Source organism: Cyanistes caeruleus, chromosome 6 (genome assembly GCF_971803275.1).
Source record: "Cyanistes caeruleus chromosome 6, bCyaCae1.hap1.1, whole genome shotgun sequence".
NCBI classification, from domain to species: Eukaryota; Metazoa; Chordata; class Aves; order Passeriformes; family Paridae; genus Cyanistes; species Cyanistes caeruleus.
In genome coordinates this window covers 11,606,381-11,620,222 of record NC_141706.1, presented here as the reverse complement: position 1 = coordinate 11,620,222, position 13,842 = coordinate 11,606,381, and the positions used below count along the sequence as shown (strand labels likewise).

Below are 13,842 nucleotides of genomic sequence, written 5' to 3'. Positions count from 1 at the left end.
TCTATGTTGTCATGTAAACAAAAGAATGGTTGGGTAGTGGGGGAAAAAAAGGTATTCTGGAATTTTAGTTTTCTTATTCTTGTAGTTTTGTTAATAAACTTTCTTTATTCCTTTTAAGTTTTAAGCCTGTTTTGCTCTTGTTCTAATCCACATCTCACAACAAGAAATAAGTAAGTTTTCTAGTAATTTTTTAGTTACTGCTTTAAAACCATGACATTTATTTGGTGCATTGGCCAGGAAATGGAATTGATAAATCTAAACCACTACATTGACCCTGTTCCCATCAGGAGGGTCCTTGGCAGCATCCATGGGCATAACCAACCTTTGTGTGAAGCTGGGAACACTGGTGAGGGAAGGGCTGTTTCTGGTGTCCTAAAATTTGGCTCCTACTGTGTACCAGGGCTTTTCTGACTCATGGGTTTGGGGAACACCCTCTCTGAGCTCAGCCCCACACCCACTCCTTCCGACAGCTCCTTCCAGACAGCATCTGCTACAGACACATCCCCCACTGCCATCCCTTGGCCAGGGGCCTCATGGCTCATGCCAGACCCTTCTTCCTCCCGAGGAAGCCTCCTCCCAGTAAGGGGGGAGCCCCCCCACAGCCCAGGATTCTCCAGCTCAGTCCCCCTAGAGCCAGACCTCCTTCGGAGCCCCACATGCCCTGAGCCAAGTGGGAATTGGTGGCCATCTTGGCCTCAGCAACCACAAATAAATTGAGGTTCAAACATATGACAAGAGAAAAAGGGCCAGCAAAACCTCAGCTCGGGGCATGAGGAGAGCAGACTTCAGGCTGCTCAGGGAACTGGTACGCAAGGTCCCTGGGAAAAATGTTATTGAGGGTGCTGGGCTCCATCATTGCTGGTCACTTTGGAAACATCACCTCCTAAGGGCACAGGAGCAGGTGATTCCCAAATGTTGGAACCCAAGCAGGCAAGGCAGGAGGCTGGCTTGCCTGAACAGGCAGCTTCTCTGGGAAAGAGGATGGAAAAGGAAGTTGTGTGCCCAGTGGGAGAGAGGTCAAGAGAAGAATAAACAGATGTTTCTTGCCATTGTAGGGAGAAATTTGGTATGCTGAAAGCTCAGCTGGAAATGAAGGTGGTCAGAAATGTGGGACACAATAAAAACAGTGTTTTCAAATATATTAATGGCAAAAGGCAGTGTAGAAATAACATTGTCCCCTTCCAGGGTGTGGATGGTCATTTCACAAACAGGGATAGAGACATGGTACAGGTGTTTAATGCATTCTTTGCCTCTGTCTTCAACACTCATCCCTCCCTTCCCAGTGAAAACCATGGATTATCATATTGGACCCTCCAGAGCCCAAAGGAGGGCAAGTCCTGCTCAGCAACATCCAGGCTGTATGCTATCCACTGCATTCCCATCTTGAATCCAAATCCAGATCTGTTCCACTTACTGGGAAGACAATGAATCCTATCCCATGGACAACTAGTACATAAGCCAATTCTTCACTCAGCACACCCTTTCCTTGCTCATGTCACATCTGGACACCTGCTAGAGAAGGATTCTATGAGGGGCAGGATCAAAACTCCTCTTAGAATCCTGAAATAGAACCTGCATTGTCTTCCCATAATCCATGAGCTGGGTGATCTTATGGCAGTGGGATAATCAATCAGACAAGAATTTCCCTCTACTATCTCACGTTGCCCATGGCTGACACTGGCACTGTCCTTCCATCACTTCCCAATAGTGCCAAGTATGACCTTCCCTGTGACCCTGAGAATTAAACCTTCTGATTTTGTTTTCATAGTTTCTAGCCACTTTCCCAGCAAAGTAACTATAAACATCAATATGTTTATACATCCCTTTAAAGAAATGTCTTTTGATGGATGTTTCTCATGACCAGTGTGATTGGGAACCTAACTATCCAATCCCTGGTCATTGTCGAGAATCTATAAATACTGGAGTCATGAAAATAAAATCGTTCTTTTTCCCTATCATACACTGAGCCATGTCTGTGTGAATCATTTCGTGTCCTACAGCAACACTTCCCCACCATTTTTCCTGCTAGGAAGATAAGATTAACAGGGCTGGAGTTTCCTGCAAAGTCTAAACCCTTCCTGTCAAGACAGATACAGCTGGAGAACATTAAGCCAGCATGGACCTCCATGTCTGTTGGAATCCAAAATAAAAGCCTCTCTGAGTTCCTCAGAGAGAGAAAATCATTAAAATATATTAAACCATAGATACATAGTAAAAGTGTAGATTTTAGTTCTAAGTAGGTAAAAATATAGCTTAAGTGCCCTAAGAGTCTGTGTTAGCTAGTGAAAAGCCTTATTACCAGTTCAAAGTTCAGTGATAATACCCTTCACAGAGTCAACTTAGCTCTAGACATAATGAAAATATAGCTTGCATTCTTAGATAGAACAGATAGAATTATTCACATAAACAGGTAATACCCTATATATGTAAGATTTAGGTAAAAAGAACATTGCTTTCACATGTTAAAATTAAATTCAGATTGGTGCAGAAAGCATTGTTTTAGAAGTATTTTTTTAGCTGATTGGATTATTTATGAATTTAATCCCCTGTATTGGGGATCACACACAGACACCTGAAGAACAGCAGCACCATCATCATCACCAACTGCTTCTGTGGCCCAGGACAACAGAAGGCCATGCTGAGAAGCTGCTACTCAGAATTTGCAACTTTATGCCAAAAGCTGTTAGCAAGGACTTTAATTACCTGAACTCTTTGCCTTTGAGACTGATGCTTTTATACAATAAATACCTTTCTAGCAACCATCAATTGCTCATGTCTCCCTGAGACCTAGAAAATCCCTCAAAACCCCATTGAAGCATTGACACTTGTCTTTCAGGAGCTGGCATAGATAATTGTAGTGGTTTAGATTTGCCAATTTCAGTTTCTCAGACAACGCACCAAATAATGTGGTGGGTTTAGCACTGGCTAAAATCACCAGGGCACTTACTCATTTCTTGCTGTGAGATATGGATTAGGAGAAAGGTAAAACAGGCTTAAAACTTAAAAGGAATAAAGAGACTTTATTAACAGGATTTCTTACAAGAGTAAGAAACATCAGAATAAAACCTCTAAAAACCTCTCCTCCCCCTGCAAAACTTTTTCTTTTCCCAGCTGACCACATAGAGACAACACCTGGGATGGTAAAGCAGTACCAACTATACAATAGTCTTTCATCAGTTCTTGTAGGGAAAGGAGTTTTCTCTTGTCATGCCATGGAGACTTCTCCACCAGAAACAGTTCTATTGTGACTTTTCATTTCCACAAATAGCAGCTGCCCAAGAAAAAATTCTGCCATCATGACATTTCCTCTCATTTTCACAGCCCTCCTAGAGGTGTGTCCATGGGCCATGAACTCATAGGGTATTATTTTAAGGATGAGTTGTTCAAAGGGAAAGGTTCTCTTCATCAGTTTCTGTGATCATCCATGGGAACAGAGGTGTCCTTCCTCTCTCCCTGGGGACAAAGGGTCTTCAGCAACTCTCATCTCTGTTCAAGCTTCTCATGGGATCACAGCTACTCCAACATCTGCTTGGCTTTATCAATGGATGCCTCTACAGTTTGAACGCTTCATCCCTCCATACTCACTCATGAATTAAAGGAGATATTTCAGAATATCATTGTCCATGTCCATGACCCTACCAAAAGAATATTTCAGCCCTGTTCAGCATCTTCTCATTCCTCTTCCATCTGAGGCTTGACTCCTTCTTTTACTGACCTTGATGTTTTTATGTTGTCTTTCTACATGTCACTGTCCTTTTTCTCTCCCTGCAGACAGGAACAAGATCTGCAGGTCTCATCTGTGTAGTGAAAGGGTTAAATCTCTTGCCCAGGCTGCAGCAGTCATGGTGTTGGATTTCAGGCTGTGCTGGGCCCCTTCCTTCATCTGGCAGCCACTGGGAGTGGGGGGGAAAGCTTGGCCTGGAGCCATCCAGCACCAGGGGGAACTTAGTGTCAGCAAGATGTCAGCAGCCGTGGCCCAGCCCAGCCTGGGGCTAGATCCCCACAGCCTCCATCCCCTGCCTGGGATTCACTGGGGTCCGGCCCGGCCCCCTCCCAGGCCACACAGGCCATGGGGGAGCAGGGCTGGCCCCACCAGAGCTCCACTATCTTTCAAGGCTGGAAGCAAAAAAGGAAGATGTTCCCAGGCTTGGGTTTTTAAAAGGTAGTATTCACAAGGTGGATCTAATTTTCAATGGTGCAAAATGTTGTTAATTCTCAGAATGCGCCAGCCATTTGCCTGTCTCAGGCACAGAGGAAGCTCCCAGCAGTTTATCTCAAAGAAATCACTTCCGTGGGTGGTTCTTTCTTCTTTCCCTAAATGTCAATTAATGTCAAAGTACCACAGTAATTTAGGTGCTTCCTGCTGGAACAGATCAGGTCGAATCCCATCCAACGCCACAGCCTTAATGGATATTGTTCTGGTCCAAGTTGTCCCCAGCAATCCCAAATGGAAGATCACTGTCCTTCACACTGCTGTGCCTTCTCCATTGGACACCCTTCAGCACCCAGAGAAGCTGGCAGTCCTTGACAGAGTCAGGGTCTGTGGTTAAAGGATACTGGGAACAGCTAAAAGCAGAAAGGATGCCCAGAGAGTCAAATTCACACAGGATTCTGCCACCCCAGTGGGTCAGGCTGTCCTGGTAGGATGCTTGGCATGGCTTTGGGCATTGCGGTCCAGCTGGCCCTGGTGAACTTCACAGCCACAGAGGGCTGAGCTGAGTGTCAGTTCATTTGTTTAAAGCATTCTTGTACCATAATTTTTTCAGGGAAAAAAAATCTTATATTAAAAAAGAAAAAATGCAGGAAAACTGGCTTTTTTCCCAATTAAACACACAATAAGCTGTACAACATCAGCATATTTTCCTCATGTGGTTTTCTCCATTTTTTTCATTGTTGGAGTATTTCTCAAAAAAAAATTGGTTTCTTATGCTGGTTTTGATGAATGAGGCACATTTTTCCTCACTAATCTTGACTAACCTCATTGAGATCACTCATGAAAAAGGTTAGCATTCATTATTTTGAACTTCAGAAGAAACATGGCTACACACAGTAAAATTCTCAAAGTTGTACTCATTTTCTGACTGAATTATCTACTCAGTTTGTACAGGATCTTGCTCCCAGACTAGCTAGTTGGATTAAGGAGTTAAAAATGGCATATTCATCATTGGCAGCTTCGTTACACAGATGGTTCCACACAAAAACCCCATTCCAGATGCTCTTTTATTTCACTAGAACCATTTATTAGTCATTTCACCTAATTCAGCTGCAACAGATCCTAAGGCTTCCATGTAGGTGAAATTCCCATTGAAGCCAAGAGGATTCCTGTGTTAAAAAATTTAAGTACCTCTCTATGTCCGCTTTTATTGAGTCTGGAGTTATATTTCTAGGTTATCAGCAAATTTAAGTATTCATGGTTGATTCTCCAGTCCAGAGTTGGCTATTAGTAAGAAAAAGTAAGGTGGCCAAGAACTTATTAATCTTGGTAATGTTCCTTAAATACTGACTGTATTTTTATTCAGGTAGTTTTTATTCAGGTTTTAGCTGGTCTACTACCTAATTCTGGTACTCTGTAGAATTATTGTTTTCCACTGATGTAGGCATCTGCCTGGAAAAAAGTTTTTTTTTAAAAAGGGGTTGCAATATCCTGGCAAAATAAGCTATAATTAGCATTACTGTACTCAAAAGCAGACTTTCTGGGGTATTTTTTAATCACAACAAAATGAGATGTCATTTGTAGTTAATTCACCATGAAGGTAGTATTTTAAAGCAACTGTCTTTTCTGTATAGCTCACATCACAAGGGAAACTTCATACATGGAAACTTCTTAGTTGCAAAATGGAAATTTCATTAACATATGAATATTTCTATTTGCTCAAATACAAGTATTTGCCCAGAATTTTGAACATTTTGTAGTACTTTGTTTTCTTTAAATAGATTCAATAGTGATTCTGGCACTTGAAACAAATTTAAATCCCACTGCCAGAGTCCTCAGAATCCAAGAGGAATCTGAAGCAGATATGCCTGCACACAAAATGTGTGAGAGATGTTCCTGGTGATAAACTGGACAGATGCTAAATTAGGGACTGAGAACTCTATGAAAGGACTAAAGCAACACAGCCTCCAACAGAAAACCAATTCCAATACCTCAGTCTGAGCAAGGCTTCTGTACAAAATTTGGCCATATAAGCTCTCAGCTGTAGGAAGTTCAGCAGGAACATAGTTATATTTAGAGTTCAGAGTTTGCTGCTCCTAATCTGATTATGATGATACTCCTGTAGTACTTAATTAGAACTTATGGATGAATAAACATCCAACACTGTAGCATCAGCCAAACAAGCAAACAGGAACAAACAATCCTTTGCCAGTGATTTCCAGGTGATAAGTACATGGCAAAGAGAGGTCCTAGCATTTTTTTGCCTATTTAGCTAAAATAGCCTATATTCCTCACAGTATGCTCTTGTCTCACCTAGGAAAGACAGGCACCACCCCCTCATCCTTCTTCACTAACACCTGCATGTCTGCAAAGCTGTTCTCATGCTCTCACTCCTCTCTCCAGCTGCAATTGCTGTTGTTCAGTAACATTTTGCCTTTCTTAAATACATTATCCCAGAGGCAATACCAATGTCACTGACTGGCTTGGCCTTGGCCACTGTTGGGTCCATCTTAGACAGGCAAAAGCTTCTGGCAGCTTCTCCAGAGAAGCCTCCCTGCTCTCCCCCCACCCCCACCAAAACTTTACTACACAAACCCAATACATATCACCACAAATCATACAAATAATAAAACACTAGAATGTTAGAAAAATTTGTCAAGGTATCATCTCAGGTAACATAAAAGATGAATTCCTTTAATTAGAACCAAAGAAAAATATACAGACCCAAAGACTTGCACGTAACAAATGAACTACACAGGAAGGAAAAAATATTACATGAAAAACCCAACAAACCACCACCACAAAACCACCACCCTAAATCCAGTGTCTGCTTAGTGTTTTTTCAGGGCTTTTAAAATCAAACTATTACATATATATATGAGGCAGAATAAACACCGATGAGTTGTCTCATATGAGGGTCAGCTGGGTGGTGAATAGTGTTCTTGGTCTGGGAGATTGACACTGAGATAAAACAACTTTTTCTTCCACTGACAGTTACTTGTTGATTTGCAGACAGATGTCCCCTTGATCCTCAGAGACAGCCGTACTCAGATTTTACTAGTAAATATTTTTTGATCTATTCCCTGCTATCTTTACAAATCACAGCTTCTTTTTTTCCATCACATTAGGATATCACCCTTGCCATTTTGCAATAAGTACCTCTGGGGCAAGTGCTGCAAACAACTTGACAGCAAATGGAGCAGGACAACCTCAGCCACATCTGCCTTCTGCAGGTCTGCCACACCTTCAGGAGTGACATATTAACCATAGTCACTGTTGTCTGTAATAAGGTAAGCATCACTTGCTTTACCCCTCCTGTCTTACTCTATCCTGGCTTTGCCTCACCTTGAAATTAGAGGCTTTAGAAAGAATCTCATGTAAAGCCTTGTGCCCACAGATGCACAGCTGGTTTGTTTCCCAAAATAAACCTCACTTCCTATTTTACAAAAGATCACAGATAGAGAAAGGCAGGGAAATTTGACATTCAGCTTACTGTACTCATGGAAAAAATCTTTTTCTCTGCTTTGCTTTGTTTTTATTGGCTCATTTTTTAAACCAGGCTCCTTGACTGAAATGTCCTCGAAAGATATACACCTAAAGACTAATCCAGCTTAAGAATCGAAGAAATGGCACATATAAATACTGTTCTCATATTTTTTCTAACCACAGGGTCCACAGGAATACACTATATGAGGTTTTACCCAAAGGACTACAGAAGACAATATATTCCAGATAGAAGCAATTTAAGAAATGAGAACATAAAGATGTTACACAGCTTCTTTTACAACTGCAGATACTGCCAACTATGATGAAACCAATCAGCTAAAGACTTCCTCATTTCCATGATGTAACATCATACACTGAAGATGTAAACACAGCAACATTTCATTACACACCTGTGAAATTAATGAGGTGCTGAAGAATCCATATATATCTACTACAACACAGCAAGTCTTGATTTACTTACTCACTCGCAATATAATTAATAGAATTCAAAGCACGTTTCTCAGCCATGGTATATACTGAATAATTACCTCTCACCCCCAATATTAGACAATTTTTTGCAGACCCAGCCCAAAACAACATGAAAAAATAACCCTAGTAATTATCACATCCTGATGCTCTGCTGCCATACCTTACCCTTGCTTCTGTTTATGATCAGCAGGTAATTCTCTGGCACCTCTCTATCATTCTATATGATGTGACAGCATATTTTCCAGTGCTTTACAAAGACACATGAACTGCTATCACAGAAATATCCACCTCCATGAGCTTCAGCCCACACAAAGCCCTTCTAATCTACCAGAAATATATTCCCCATTTATTGTGTACCACTTAAGACAGCAGCTGTCACAAGACAGGGGAGAAAAGCTGTGGTGTACTTGTGTTGAATCTGTTTTGGAGGCAGTGCTCTCCCATTGCCAAGATGTTGTGGTGGGTGTTTATTTGTAGTTGTATGTTTAAGTTTGTTAGTTATATGGCTCATTCTTGTAACCCCCTACCAAGAACCCCGTTCCTCCCAAGTTGGTTTAGCCCTAAGAGTTGTATCCTCCCCTGACATGCCCATCATTGTAAACCCAACCCTTTATTCCCGAACTTTCACTGCCTGTCACCACTACCCTGCCCCTACCCCTTGTCCATCATTGTAAACCCTACCCTTTGTTCTAGACCCTTCCTTGTCAGTCCCCTAACCCTCAAGGCCCCATTGGCCTATATGACTGATACTCTCCTCCCTCTCATCCCTGTTGGTCCCTGCAATGTAATCCCCTGCCCTTGTTCCTCCATCCTGAATTCCCCATTGGCTGTTTGTTTGCACCCTCCCATTGAGTTGCTGCTGTATAAAATCCCAAGCACAGCAGTGCTTGGGGTTCTTCTGTCCCTGATCCCCTTTGGCAGTCAACCTGTTCCTGGAACCTTAGAGAGCCTCTTCCTCATCCTCCTCCTTTTACCTGATCCTAACTGCGGTCATTACCCTGCCCTTGCTGAGCTTGTGGCTCAAAAGGTTCAGCTCTGGGATCAAACCCTACCCAGGCTGTTCCCCAGTCCTGGCGCGAAGCAAGCCGGAGTGTCTCAGAGCTAGTCCGGGCTCCAGCAGAACCACGTCAGTTGCAGCCCTTGAAAAAATACTGCAGTTTCCTTTCCATGGCCCTAGTTGGAAACACACTGCTTCAAACATTTCTGCTATTTCCTGCTTATCAACCAAAATTATAATTTGTATGGGCAGACACTGTAAGTAACTCCCACCACTGGTCAGGTCCCAGAGTGTTGAGATATATTTCTTAGACACATGCACAGGACTCCAGCACATGCAGGCAGGTGTTCAAGGAATCCCTACAATTTCCAGGCATTCAATCATCTGTTTACCCTTACCTTTGATATCATAGGTTGTCCTGTCTATCTTATCCTCACCACTTCATCAGTAGCAGTAGTGACTAACACTCCACAAATACAGAATAACTGTGAACCTGTCCACAAAACCAGCATTAAAACTCCACTGACCTGTGGATCAACCACAGACAGAAAAAAGCAGCTCAGTGAATGATCTAGAGTTTTTCTGTTTTAAGGGTTGCAAAAAGATGAGATGGATGGAAAATTGGGGCACTTGAGTTCATGCTGCCAGCAATTCTCACAGAGTACTGTATTTGTATTCATCTCTGCACACCAAAATGTCTCTCAGAAGCCTTTAACAGGGATCCTTGCCAAGGATGCACCTGGGTTCAAGCCCACAGTGTTATAAACAGTTACAGATGTCTATCTCCAGTTCAGACATTGTGCTGGAATCATACAGAAATGTTACTAAAAATTCCAACAGCAAAGGTTTTCAACACAAGTATCACAACTGTGTCAAATATGATCAAAGGTAATGATCACAGAGATGAGAGATTGCAGCCCTGGCCAAAAGAAACACAAAATGAACAAAAAATAAGTGATTTGAAGATGAAATCATATCCTAAATATTACAAAAATTCAGTTAGAAGCATCAAGCACACACTTAAAGGAACAGCATTATAAAGAATGGATGAAGAAAGGAATTACTTAACAGCATCTGTGAATAACAATTTGCAGTTCACCTTCAAAAAGGAAAGATAGCCCCACAACTGTTATGATGATTTCTCATGTCAACCAAAGTAAATGGAAAGAGGTAATTCTTTTTAGCAGCATGTTGAATTATGTATCTGTACATAAGCTTTAAATGTGTATTTTAATTTCACCTGAGTAAATTACTGGAATAAATCCTACCCTTTTCAAATATCTCTGAATTTTTAATTAGCTTAATATCGTAATTTCAACCAGGCAGTCAGAAACTATGAGTAACATATGATTCATATTCAGAAGCAAACACACCTGCTCTTCAACAACATTTCTAATTACTGGCTCATTTTACCCCTTACATTGCATTGAAGCCAATTTGGGTCATACTGTTTTTAGCTGGTGATGAGTCCTTTCAGCTCACAGATAATGTATAAGAAGTTGCTGTGTTGTCAGTTTGAAAGACATTTTCAAATGCACTGTGGCAAATTGAATACATCACCAAAGCACATCACTTCACTTCTGATACGCCTCACTTCACTATGAGCTTCCACCAGACAAGGTTTTGCCAAGAACATTTAGGCTTTGATTTGAAGCACTGCCCCACCATTTCATTGTCTTAGGTCTGTTTCATAATGACTGGGGAAGTGATACCATATACTAAATGAAACAAAGTGCTTATTTCTAATGTGAAAGATAACAGGAGAACAAAAAAACATGGGATTAGAATACTTAGGTGTCCTTTAAAAACTGCAGCAAACTGCAAAGAGACAATGAGGAAAGCCTTTACTGAACTGCCTCCTGTTCCTGAAAGCACTACCTGTTTTAGGGGTAATCAGTGAAGCAACAGGAATACTGCTTCAAAGGTCGTTCATCACCTCTCTACTCTGAGCATTTAGTCTGGCCAGGACATGCACTTTCAGAAGGCTGAAGCTGTTCTCACAGATCTGCTGTGCACCTAGCCACTGAAATATGCATATGACATATGATGTATCTGCTGAAGTTTTCAAACCCTCCAACACAACTAAAATGTGACAAATTCTCATACACTCATACATGAATGCCCTGTTCATTCTCAAACCAGCCTGTATGTCAGATTTCTCAAAGTTAACATCATTATCTTGATTTGTAGCCTACTAGTAAACTCTATACATCTTCAAAGAAAAACTGCCTTCTGGTTCAAGTTGTAAAGATTTCATCCACAGAAGCTATCACCTTCTGACATCTATCTCTAAATTGCTTGATATAATGAGAGAGTACCATACCTGCTATGCTTCTTTTAGTTGGTGTGCTAACTCCTGCTGTAGATCAAAACAATACAAAAGCCATGAAAAACAGAGGAGTCAAAAATGGTTATGTCCTCCATTTATCAATTCACTTCAACAGTTTAGAAAAATCTGTGCTCTAGATATGAAACTCTATATAAATATAGCTCTTTACAGCTATAAGAAAAAAGAATGTTCTAAGATCCTTGGGTGAAAGAATCACAGGCAGAGGAGCTGAAATCTGGCCTGAAGTCCTGGGTAGGCATGGTACCTCTGGGCAATGTTGGCAGTACCATATTATCACATACATAGATCTCTAGTATTCTCCATCCTTCTGAATGTACTGATATCTCAGAGTAACATGTTTTAGGAAGGAATGAGCAAATTATACATAATGCTGGGTAACCAGCAGGAAGGATTAGCAGCTGGGGACCCATGACTGGTGGGGCTCTGAGGTAGGAATGCCTTTCATTTCTTCCCAGTGATATTGCCAGTACTTACTGCTGAATGGCAGGAGACTTTGGAGATGTTTTTCTATTTAAAACAAAGCTACAGGCAAAAAAACATTAAGTACTCAGATTTATTCTGGATGAGATGAAAATATTAATGTCCTAGTTCATTCTAAATAATCATAAACAATGCTGACAACTGGAAACTATGGGCTTTTAGTATATGCTAATTTGACTACATCTATAGAAGTATTTAGCAGTTTTCAGAAGCTACTTAAAGCAGATTTATTGACAACTGGGCTTAAGTGACTTTAATAACCACACAAGTTACTGCACAATCTCTGGGTTACAAGTGGTTTCACTAATTTAATTGTCATAGTTATTACTCTGTTTTATTTTTTGTCTTCCTAAAAAATTCACCAATTATAACTTCATTCATACTACAGCATACAACCTGCATTAACAATCCACTTCATATCCAAAAATAAATACATGTGTAAACAGTTATTAACAAATGTGCAGTGCAGAAAAAACCCCATCATTGAGTTAGGTAAGTAATATATAACCTCAATAAATACAAATCAAAATAAAATTCCAAATCTGCTAAATAAAGAAAATAATAAGAGTCCTATATGGAGTTTGATGAGATCCATTTCTCCTAATTTAATGTAGACAAGGAACCAGCTCTTTGTGATACAAACTGAAAGGTTTGAGGCTGTCAGAAGCAGATCTTGAAAAAGAAAAATTTGGAAACAGGCAGAATCTAATCATGAATAATGAGATATCTTTGAATAGGCTGTGATTCTACAAAAACTATGACTTTGAAACAAATCAAATATTAATACTTCAATAACTTGAAGTGAAATGCAATCATCTAAATTCTGGTCTAATTTGCACAACAAATTTAGCAAAAGTAAAAGGAAACCTTGAGCTTGCGCTACAGGAAACAGGTGGAGCAAATATTTTTCATTTCATGTCACTTCTAATTAACTAAAAGTGCATGCTAGAAGCAAAAGTAGATATATCCCTGATAAAATTCAACATGGAAAGTTTTAGACAAGATAAATTTTCAGTGCAGAAAAGGCAGAAATGGAACAGCCATATCTTCACTGGAGAGAAAACTTCAAGAAGAATGAAAGAATGGAAAGGAATTACTTCTTCCACATGCCATACTTCTCATTACCAAAGAAGGTGGTTTTGTTTTTTTAAAGTAAAGCTTTACCTTTCTCACAATGACTTCCAGTGAATCCAGAAGGGCAGAGACATTTGTTAGGAGCTATACAAGTTCCACCATATCTGCACCCTTCTTCACAGAATGCTGCAAGATAAAAGGAATATATGGGTAATACTTAATTTGTTTAAATATATATTTGTAGGATAGTAAGAAAAACATCTAAATTCTAAGCAATTAACAAAATTTAGCACAGTAAAATACAGTCCTGCAATCTCAAAGAGAAGTAACTCACTAAAATGACAAGAGGAAAAATCTCAGATTATGCTGTAGGGGGAGGGGTGGGGAGGGGAGGGGACTTTTCTAAACTGCACTGGTAACCTGAGTAGGACCCTTGCTCCAGCTAAGAGCAGGCCCTACCCCTGACACACTCCCTCAACATTTATTGAACTTTCCAAGTCATTGAGTGGGTTTGACTGCGCTTATGAGAGAAGTCAGAATTAATATTTAAACAGCAGCTCTCTGCATCTAAGCTAATAACAGATTTTCACAGTGTTTCCTGCAAGCTAAAATTAGAGGTGGAGTGTTGGCAAAGAGATGTTACAAATGCTATGAAAAGGCTTAAAGAGCTATATAACAGAAGAAATGTTTACGATTTTGTGGAAAAGTTTATTTTCCACTACACTAAAAAGAAAAATAAAGTGAACAGAGTTCTAGGCATTAAAAAAATCCTTTTGCAATTGTTAACCATTTACAGGCAAAAAAGCACATAAT

At 40.4% G+C, this 13,842-nt stretch overlaps 1 protein-coding gene across 5 annotated transcripts in view; it reads right to left on the bottom strand.

The window, feature by feature from the left end:
* NELL1 (neural EGFL like 1) overlaps positions 1-13,842 on the bottom strand; it is a 324,035-nt gene that overhangs the window by 62,193 nt on the left and 248,000 nt on the right. For 3 of the 5 annotated variants that reach the window (XM_086894121.1, XM_086894124.1, XM_086894122.1), the window contains exon 15: positions 13,120-13,215. The exons of the other annotated variants lie outside the window; for them this stretch is intronic. In XM_086894121.1, coding sequence (XP_086750247.1) covers positions 13,120-13,215 — 96 coding nt within the window. The remainder of the gene's footprint in view (positions 1-13,119; positions 13,216-13,842) is intronic. 5 annotated transcript variants of the gene reach the window in all.